This window comes from Gorilla gorilla, chromosome 4, assembly GCF_029281585.2.
Source record: "Gorilla gorilla gorilla isolate KB3781 chromosome 4, NHGRI_mGorGor1-v2.1_pri, whole genome shotgun sequence".
In the NCBI taxonomy this organism is placed as follows: domain Eukaryota; kingdom Metazoa; phylum Chordata; class Mammalia; order Primates; family Hominidae; genus Gorilla; species Gorilla gorilla.
The window spans coordinates 83,787,767-83,798,455 of NC_073228.2; the positions used below are offsets into that span (position 1 = coordinate 83,787,767).

At 46.9% G+C, this 10,689-nt stretch overlaps 1 protein-coding gene across 3 annotated transcripts; it reads right to left on the reverse strand.

Moving 5' to 3' along the window:
• Positions 1-8,251: 8,251 nt before the first annotated feature.
• Positions 8,252-10,360, reverse strand: UBB (ubiquitin B). Of its 3 annotated transcripts, none has more exons than XM_004042212.5 (2): positions 9,810-10,360; positions 8,252-9,090 (listed from the first exon to the last, which is right to left on the reverse strand). In XM_004042212.5, the coding sequence occupies exon 2, from the start codon at positions 9,082-9,084 to the stop codon at positions 8,395-8,397; it is 690 nt and encodes a 229-aa protein (XP_004042260.1). In that variant the 5' UTR covers positions 9,085-9,090; positions 9,810-10,360; the 3' UTR covers positions 8,252-8,394. The 3 variants fall into 3 exon arrangements, with proteins under 3 accessions (XP_004042260.1, XP_004042264.1, XP_004042263.1); XM_004042216.5 differs by lacking the exon at positions 9,810-10,360 and adding an exon at positions 9,530-9,705; XM_004042215.5 differs by lacking the exon at positions 9,810-10,360 and adding an exon at positions 9,477-9,654.
• Between the last annotated feature and the right edge of the window lie 329 nt (positions 10,361-10,689).

Consider the following 10,689-nt stretch of genomic DNA (forward strand, 5'->3'; position numbering starts at 1 on the left):
CTGGGCATGGGCTTATCCTATAACCTTCACTATGGTGCCCAGGCAGCTGTAGTTCAGGCCTACTCAGGCTTCTTGTGACCTTCGTGGTACTTCTTAGATAAATCAGAATACTTGAAGTCATTAGTTACAGAGAACAAGAATCTATAAACTCATTCCATAAAACAAAGGAAAATTTGTTTTTCTTCTCCCAATGTTGAGGGAGTACTGGGAGAATCTCCAGAGCACGTTAGATAATATTATCAAGACTTTTCCTGGGTCTGGGCTGTGCCTGTTGCTATCTCTGGGACAAGTCAGCCTAATACAGGAAAACTTATTTCTCTTTCTTTTAAATTTTATTTTTCTTTAATTTTCTGCCTCAGAATCTGGCAGGTGGAGGTTGCAGTGAGCTGAGATCGCACCACTGTACTTCAGCTTGGGCGACAGACCAAGACTTCGTCCCCCCAATATTTGAATTGTTCTTTTTTTTTGAGACAGAGTCTTGCTTTTCCTTTTTTCATACTTTTTTTTTTCTTTTTTTTTTTTTTGCGACAGAGTCTCACTCTGTCACCCAGGCTGGAGTGCAGTGGCAGGATCTCAGCTCACTGCAACCTCTGCCGCCCAAGTTCCAGCGATTCTCCTGCCTCAGACTCCTGAGTAGTTGGGACTACAGGTGCCCGCCACCATGCCTGGCTAATTTTTGTATTTTTAGTAGAGACGGGGTTTCACCATGTTGGCCAGGCTGGTAGTGAACTCCTGACCTCAGGTGATCCACCTACCTTGTCCTCCCAAAGTGCTGGGATTACAGGCGTGAGCCACTGCACCCAGCCTGTATTGTTCTATTTTAAAAGTAGAAGATCCAAGCCCAGTGTGAAGCCTGCCTCGAATTCACAGCAGCATGTTTCTGTCATCGAAAGACGCCTAGAACCAAGCACAATCAGCAGCACTAGATATGGAGACAGGAGAGAGGGCATGGCTTGAACACTGTTTCTCAAAGTATGAGAAATGTTAAGTCATTGAAAAAGAAAGTGATGGCCAGGCGTGGTGGCTCACGCCTGTAATCCCAGCACTTTGGGAGGCAAGGCGGGTGGATCACAAGGTCAAGAGATTGAGACCATCCTGGCCAACATGGTGAAACCCTATCTCTACTGAAAATACAAAAATTAGCTGCCGAGGTGGTGTGCACCTGTAGTCCCAGCTACCTGGGAGGCTGAGGTAGGTGGATCTCCAAATATCTCGGTGCCAGCTAGCCTCAGAAACTTGAGCCTTGCTTAGTCCATTTTCTGGAATGTTCTTTTCCAGATCCTTATGTGACTGTCTTCTGTTTATTCTCTCAGGAGATCTTATCTTGAAGCGTTAAGAGCAAGAACTCTGGAGCCAGCCTGCCTGGGCTCAAACCCCAGCTCTGTGTGCCTGAGTGGGTGGATAGTTGTGAAAATCAAATAAGCTAGTGCATGTAAAATCTTGGAATAACGCCTATTGCATGGTAAGTGTAAACAAGAGTTAACTATTATTCATTAATAATAATATGTCACTTCCTGTTAGAATCACATGAACCCGGGAGGTGGAGGTTGCAGTGAGCTAAGCTGAGATCACACCACTGCACTCCAGCTTTGGGGACCAAAAAAAAAGTGATCGCCAGACGTGATGGCTCACACCTGTAATCCCAACATTTTGAGAGGCCAAAGCAGGTGGATCATTTGAGGCCAGGAATTCAAGACCAGCCTGGCCAAACTGGTGAAACCCTGTCTCTACTAAAAATACAAAAATTAGCCAGGCAAGGTGACACATGCCTGTAATCCCAGCTACTCAGGAGGGTGAGGCAGGAGAATCTCTTGAACCCAGGAGGCGGAGTTTGCAGTGAGGCGAGATCGCGCCACTGTACTTCAGCTTGGGTGACAGACCAAGACTTTTTCTCCTCCACCAAAAAAAAAAAAAGTGAGGCCGGGCACGGTGGCTCATGCCTGTAATCCCAGCACTTTGGGAGGCCGAGGCAGGCGGATCACCTTAGGTTGGGAGTTCAAGACCAGCCTGACCAACAAAGAGAAACCCATCTCTACTGAAAATGCAAAATTAGCTAGGCGTGGTGGTTCATGCCTGTAATCCCAGTTACTCGGGAAGCTGAAGCAGGAGAATCATTCTTGAACCTGGGAGGTGGAGGTTGCCGTGAGCCAAAATGGCACCACTGCACTCCAGCCTGGGTAACAAGAGCAAAACTCTGTCTCAAAAAAAAAAAAAAAAAAAAAGAGTGAAACATAAGAGAAATTGAAAATTGGAAAACACTGGGTTAAACAATGTTAAACCAGTTCCTATAAGGTACTCTTTGGAGACTTCAATATGCTAATGTATAATTGTAGGACATTGTAGGTCTTCAGGAGGGAGATAATGGATAACTTCCCAAGCTCCTTGTGATCACAGCATCCTTTTTCATAGTGGTCGTAATGTTTGGAAGATACAGTTTGGGGAAACACTGACATCAGAAATTTCTGAAGATAATGGTGTTTCTTAAAAGTGGCCCTGGTTAGTGTTGTGTGGTTAGAATAGGTTTTAGAATTTTATAGGAGCTGGCTGGGACCTACTGGCTGGAGAGTGAACTTCACCACCCAACTTTTGATGATTAAAAAAAGTGGGAGGCCAGGCACGGTGGCTCACGCCTATAAATCCCAGCACTTTGGGAGGCTGAGGTGGGTGGATCACCTGAGGTCAGGAGTTTGAGACCAGCCTGACCCACATGGTGAAACCCTGTCTCTACTAAAAATACAAAATTAGCCGGGTGTGGTGGTGCATGCCTGTAATCCCAGCTTCTCAGTAGGCTGAGACAGGAGAATCACTTGAACCTGGGAGGTGGAGGTTGCAGTGAGTCAAGATCTCACCATTGCACTCCAGCCTGGGGAACAAGAGCGAAACTCCTTCTCAAAAAAGAAAAAAAAAAAGTGGGAGATCAGCTGGGCGCGGTGGCTCACGCTTGTAATCCCAATACTTTGGGAGGCCAAGGTTGGCAAGTCAGTGGAGGTCAGGAGTTCGACACCAGCCTGACCAACATGATGAAATCCCGTCTCTACTAAAAATACAGAAATTAGCCGGGCATGGCTGTGGGCACCTGTAATCCCATCTACATGGGAGGCTGAGACAGGAGAATCACTTGAACCTGGGAGGCGGAAGTTGCAGTCAGCCAAGATTGCACCACTGCACTCCAGCCTGGGCAACAAGAGCAAGACTCCGTCTCAAAAAAAAAAAAAAAAAAAAAAGTGGGAGATTAAGAAAATATAAAACCCAGCTACTCGGGGGGCTGAGGCAGGAAAATCGCTTGAACCCATGAGGTGGAGGTTGCAGTGAGCCGAGATCACACCACTGCACTCCAGCCTGGGTGACAGAGAGAGGCTCTGCCTCAAAAAAAAAAAGAAAAAAAGTACGAAAAAAGAAAAGCCTCAAAACCTACTTCCTTGTTGCACTGAGGAAACTAAGTACTTATTGTCGGACTAAGGAAACTAAGTACTTATATAACTAAGTAATTATTGTTGCACTAAGTACAAGATCCTTTCCCAGAACCCAACATGTACCTAAAGCTTCCATTTAGAGTTAGCTGGGCCTGATTAAAATGGAGTCATGGCTTGGCCCCTCAGATTCTTTGAGGAATAAATAAAGTATAGCTAAAATGAAGTGTGTCGAGGTTCAGGAAGTCTCATGAGATAGTTTCTAGAGGCCCTATAAGAGTGATAGAGATTGAACCAGACACTTGTGCAAAATGCTCTATCCAGAAACACAGTCTTGACTTCAGGGCTGAGTTACATTGCTGGCTCTTAAACATGGGGTACTTGTGAACAATGCTGATGTTATGTGGGTGCCAGATTTAAGAATATCTAGAGAGGAGCTGAAATATGCCCCCCTTTAAAACTACTCCTCTATCCTCCTGAAGCAACCATTGTTAACAGTGGCCCACTCATCTTTGTGCTTAGGCATGTTTTTTTCCTATAGCATTTTTTACTCTATTGGATATTGCCTCACAAAGTTCCTATCACCTTCATTCAGTTTACTTATTGCATTATCATCTTTTTTTTTTTTTTTGAGATAGGGTATCACTCCCATCACCTAGGCTGGAGTGCAGTGGCAAGATCACAGCTCATTGCAGCCTTAACCTCATTGCATTGATCCTCCCGCCTTTTTTTTTTTTTTTTTTTTTTTTGTAGAGATGAGTTCTTACTATGTTGCCCAGGCTGATCTCAAACTACCAGGTTCAAGCGATCCTCCCACCTCGGGCTCCTAAAGTGCTGAGATTACACAGGTGTGAACCACAGCAGCCAGCCTATCATCTCTTTTTGATTGGTAATTTTATTACAAAAAATAGCATATTAAGCACTACGCAAGTGTGTGGGGTTTTTGGTTTTGTTTTGTTTTTAGAGACAGGGTTTCATTCTGTTGCCCAGGCTGGAGTGCAGTGCAGTAGCATTACCCCATAACTCACTGCAGCCCTGAACTCCTGGGCTCAGGCCACTCTGCTTGTTTCCCAAGTAGTTGGGACTTCAGGCATGAGCCACCTTACCTGGCCAAGTTTTTATATTGTTTTAAGTACTTCATATGTAATTGTAACTACTCTGAGACAGGTGTAATTAACCCAATTTTTATAGATGAGGAATTTGATGTACTGACAGGATAAATTAGTTGCCCAAAGTTACAAGTTAGTAAGTAGTTAGCCAGATTTGACTCAAAAAGTCCTGTATCCAGAGCCACACTAAACCATTAGACCACAACATTTGTAGAGAGGACATGTCTTTTAAGTTGAATAAATTTAATTTTATGTAAAATCCACTGAACTGTTTTGTTTTGTTTTGTTTTGTTTTGAGATACAGTCTTGCTCTGTTGCCAAGGCTGGAGTGCAGTGGCGCCATATCGGCTCACTGCAATCTCCGCCTCCCAGGTTCAAGCAATTCTCCTGCCTCACCCTCCTGAGTAGCTGGGATTACAGGCGCGTGACACCACACCCAGCTAATTTTTTGTATTTTTAGTACAGACAGGGTTTCATCATGTTGGTCAGGCTGGTCTCGAACTTCTGGCCTCATGATCCGCCCCCCCACCCCCCCGCCCCCACCCCCCACCCCCCACCCCCGTCCTCCCAAAGTGCTGGGATTACAGGCGTGAGCCACTGCACCTGGCCACTGTTCTCATTTTTATTTACCTGAGAGCTGACAACTATTTTGGACTGGCATCAGGCCATAGACCAGGCCTCCAACACATATTTAAAGAGCCTTTCCCTGGCCAGGTGCGGTGGCTCACGCCTGCCATCCCACCACTTCGGGAGGCCGAGGCGGGCGGATCACCTGAAGTCAGGAGTTCGAGACCAGCCTGGCCAACATGGTGAAACTCCATCTCTACTAAAAATACAAAAAGTAGCCAGGCGTGGTGACCACTCTTGTAATCCCAGCTACTCAGGAGGCTGAGGCACAAGAATTGCTTGAACCTGGGAGACAGATGTTGCAGTGAGCCAAGATCATGCCACTGCACTCTGGCTTGGGCTACAGAGCAAGACTCTGTCTCAAAATTGCTCAAATTCATTTGTGTACAGAGTCAATTTGCTGAGATCCATGAATTACTTAGAGGGGGATCTCGATGGAAAATAAGAAATTCCAAAAGAGAACTAAAGAGCAATAGCTGAATCTTCTTCTGAAGGACTCACCAGACTACAGACCTATGACCCCATTGTGTTAGACAGTGACGCTTTGGGAGAAATCACAGCACAGTATTTTAAGCCCTATTGCCCCAGATAATAGTTTTTAGGTATTCAGTGAAACTTTTTAATTTTCCAGGTTTGAAAAGCTAGATTTTTAGTGACAAGATCTTGCTGTGTTAGGCTGGCCTGGAACTCCTGGACTCAAAAGCAATCTTTCCACCTAAGCTTCCCAAGTAGCTAGGACTACAGGTATATGTCACCAAGCCCATTTAAACTTTTTTTGTTTTGTTTTGTCAAGAGCCCATTGCCCAGTCTGGCCCCAAGCTCTAGCCTCAAGTGATCCTCCCACCTCCACCTCCCAAAGTGCTGGGATTATAGGCATGAGCCACCACGCCTGGCCACATTTGCTGGTTTATTATAAAGATATTACAAAGGACTCAGTTGAAGAGATGCATAGGACAAGGTATGGGGGAAGGGGTGCAAAGCTTTAATGCCTTGCCTGGGTGTGCCATCCTCCAGGAACCTCCATGCGTTCACATATCCAAACTCAGTCCTCTTGGTTTTCTAGGGAGGCTTCAAGATGACAGCATTCCTTTCCGCAGGGTATAGGACAGAACCCTCTCTGAAATTGGGGTCTTAGGACTCACAGAAAGGTAGGGGAAGATCAAGAGTCCTGTCTTAGTGAAGGTAAAAGGGCAGAAGTGAAGTGAGTTTCCTGTGGCCTAACACACCCAACATGACTATAACAAGGGCTATAGAAGTTATGAACGAGGAACTGTGGGCAAAGATCCGTAAAACCAGAGTGACTAAGGCAGTTTACCTAAAATTACGCGTGAAACCATTCTCAGGTACGCTATGAACATCAAAGATGTATTTCTAGATATGGTATTCCTGCATTTGTGTAATATACCCATGGGTACTTCTTGCATACCAAACCACTAACTAGAGATTAACTGGCCCGTGATTTAAAGTCCTTACTCTAAGTATGCACTTACCACGCCAGTTTTAGTACCAGAAAACATTATTTCTCTACTATAAACCTGGGAAAAACAGCGCTCCCCACACCATTCCCAATTTTGTGCCAAGATGAGAATCACATTTATTGAAGTTACATTACAGAAGATAGTGAAGGGGAAAGACTGAAAACTTCCTTAGTACACCCTTACTCCAATATTTTCTATTAGCACTGCACATGTATTACTGCCTAGTGTCCATTGGCATAGAAGCCTAAGAACTGCTTATGTTGCCAGACTTAGACAAGGATAAGCACTTTTAACAAATACAGGTAAAATCTCATTTGTTGCTGCAATCTTTTCACAATAAAGTTAAGCTGTGTCATTAAGAACCAACAGAGTGGCCAGGCGTGATGGCTCATGCCTGTAATCCCAGCACTTTGAGAGGTCAAGGTGGGCGGATCACTTGAGGCCAGGAGTTTGAGACCAGCTTGGTCAACATGGTAAAACCCCATCTCTACTGAAAATACAAAAATTAGCTGGTGTGCCCCTGTAGTCCCAGCTATGTGGGGGACTGAGGCAGGAGAACTGCTTGAACCTGAGAGGTGGAGGTTGCAGTGAGCTGAGATCGCACCACTGCACTCCAGCCTGGGGCAAGAGAGACTGTCCAAAAAAAAAAGTGAAGAACCACTTTAACTTGCCACCTAACTTATCAAGATCAGGAAGATTGTCTTAGATCGGAATACCGTTTTCAACATTAAGTACCTGCAAGCCATCTTTCTCCTCAGCCAGTCGTCTTCCATACTCAGTGATTAGCTGCTGCTTGACTCATCAGTTAAAGCATATACAGCACAGAGACAAGATTATGGTCCCATACTACCACCCAGGTTAAACACTTTGGTGTAATACACTACAGAGCAATAAACACACAGCTGATAGTCACCCAATTAATTGCAGAACTGAAAGCGGTTACGTTACCATTATTCAAGCAGCCTCAATCAAAACTGTTTCTCCAGCAATCCTTGATTAGGTCTCAAACAGGCACATTTGCTTTCCTTCAATGTAAAGAAAATGCCTGCAATCACTTAAGCCCAGGAATGATAGTGACCTGTCATCGTGCCACTGTATACCAGTCTGGACTACAGAGCAAGACCATCTTTTAAAAAGCCTGCATATCCAACTTTTTGAGATGTCTTGCTCTGTCGCCAGGCTGGGGGGTGCAGTGGCACGATCTCGGCTCACTGCAACCTCTGCCTCCCAGGTTCAAGTGATTCTCCTGCCTCAGCCTCCCGAATAGCTGGGACTACAGGCAGGCGACACCACGCCCAGCTAATTTTTTTTTTAGTAGAGACAAGCTTTCACCATGTTGGCCAGGGTGGTCTCCATATCTTGACCTCGTGATCCGCCCGCCTCGGCCTCCCAACAGACTTTAAACTCGAGCTTCAGAAAGTTTGCCATTAACCCAGGATCCTAACTTGTAATGACTTAAACAGCAAAGAAGGCTCTTACCCCTCAGCCCACCCAAGTGTATACCAGAGTCAACTGACTTAACTTTGAGCACACTACCAATCTCAAAATTAAATCCCTAAACATTTTCACCAGTTTTAAGCGTACCCACACATCACTAGAGAATTTCATGACAAAACACCAAGTATACTACCATGCAACGAAACCTTTATTAACATTTTGAACAGGTTCAGCTATTACTGAAACTTGTAATTTCTAAACTTAAGTTGGGGCAAATGGCTATAGTGCAGAGTAATGCCATCACTGGGCACTGCGAATGCCGAGACTGAAGAATTAACAGCCACCCCTCAGGCGCAGGACCAGGTGCAGGGTCGACTCTTTCTGGATGTTGTAGTCAGAAAGAGTGCGGCCATCTTCCAGCTGCTTGCCTGCAAAGATGAGCCTCTGCTGGTCGGGGGGGATGCCTTCTTTATCTTGGATCTTGGCCTTCACATTTTCGATGGTGTCACTGGGCTCCACCTCCAGAGTGATGGTCTTGCCGGTCAGGGTCTTCACGAAGATCTGCATACCACCTCTCAGACGCAGGACCAGGTGCAGGGTCGACTCCTTCTGGATGTTGTAGTCAGAAAGAGTGCGGCCATCTTCCAGCTGCTTGCCTGCAAAGATGAGCCTCTGCTGGTCGGGAGGGATGCCTTCTTTATCCTGGATCTTGGCCTTCACATTTTCGATGGTGTCACTGGGCTCCACTTCCAGGGTGATGGTCTTGCCAGTCAGGGTCTTCACGAAGATCTGCATACCACCTCTCAGACGCAGGACCAGGTGCAGGGTCGACTCCTTCTGGATGTTGTAGTCAGAAAGAGTGCGGCCATCTTCCAGCTGCTTGCCTGCAAAGATGAGCCTCTGCTGGTCGGGGGGAATGCCTTCCTTATCCTGGATCTTGGCCTTCACATTTTCGATGGTGTCACTGGGCTCCACCTCAAGGGTGATGGTCTTGCCGGTAAGGGTTTTCACGAAGATCTGCATTTTGACCTAGTTTAAAAGTAAAACATAAGCGTGTCACCTCAGGATCATTGTATTTCTTGCTTTTACATCTAATATTCTTCAAAATTAGCAACTATTCCTTCAAAATACCTTAAATACGTTAATATTCCGCAAACCTCCCCTCAATTTTACAAGGCTAAGTCACTTAATACGAAATTCGTCATTCAAGGTTTCAACGTCAACAGCGGAAAATCCAGAGCGCTCTCTTACCAAGCGTCCACAGCTTTCCCCACTAACTGTTCCGGATATTCAAAGTCCCCCGACCGAACTCCAATCTGCCTCAAACCTAAGCACGGTGTTAGGCAAACTGAAAACAAAACCAAACCCACAAGACTCGAGAAATAAAAATCCCATTGAAACACAAGAAGGGGCACCTTTGTCACACTGGGATTCCAAAGTAAAGGCTTCCAGAAACCACACAAACTACCTCTTTTCCGCCTTCCCCGCGAGGTAAACTCGACAGAATCGCCGATCGGTTAGGCGTCCGTTAGTTTCCGTCCACGCGCGCGCCAGCGCCAACCGCCCTCGCCCCCCTCAGGTCAACAAGGCCCACTCTCCCGGAAAGGCCCAGCGCCGCGTCACCTCGCCCTCCCCTCCCCCACGCCCTCCCCTCAGCGGCCCACCCAACCCCAAGAAGCCTCCAGCTTGACCTCACCCATTCCCCCCTCTCACGCCCCCCCAGGGTCGTTACGGCTGCAGGCCAGTACCTGTTAGCGGATACCAGGAGCCTGCGAATCACCAAACACGTCCACTCACAGGAACACAAACAAGCTCAACCAACAAAGCCAACCACCCCGAAATGCTCTGGGCTGGCGGAGCGCAAATTTATGCAACGAGTGTTGCGTCACTTATCACCCCTCACGTAGACGCCGTCTCCGTGCGCCGCTGAAAGTAGTTCGCCGCGCCCAACCTCCCGAGACGCAGTTTAGGCTCTTCAACTGAGCCCCAAATTCCTCATAGCCGTAAGAAAGGATCCTAAAAAATTATTTCGCTTCTCCTCTATGCGCTTCTCTTCCTTCTTTAGGAAAATATAAGAAAATTATCAGGCGGATGAATTCGAGTTAAAGAAACCTTCCTCGAAAGCTCTGGAAACTTCCTTGCAGCGCCGGCACTGATTGGTTAGGCCTGCGAAGGCGAGGTCGGCGCTGATTGGTGGGGGACGCGGTGGCTCTGTTGTTGCTGGGCTCCACCTGGGGTGGCTTAGCGCCGACGTTGCTAAGTAACTGAGTGCGCGTGCGCCGCACAGGCGCGCCGTCCTGAAAGAGGGTATTTCCGGCGGGAGAAGAAGGAGAGTCTTTCCTTTTTTTTCCTTTTTTTTTTCTTGAGACGGAGTTTCGCTCTTGTTTCCCAGGCTGGAGTGCAATGGCGCGATCTCGGCTCATCGCAACCTCCGCCTCCTGGGTTCAAGCGATTCTCCTGCCTCAGCCTCCCAAGTAGCTGGGATTACAGGCATGCGCCACCACGTCCGGCTAATTTTTTGTATTTTTCGTAGAGACGGGGGTTTCACCATGTTGGTCAGGCTGGTCTCGAACTCCTGACCTCAGGTAATCCACCCGCCTCGGCCTGCCAAAGTGGGCCGCCGCGCCT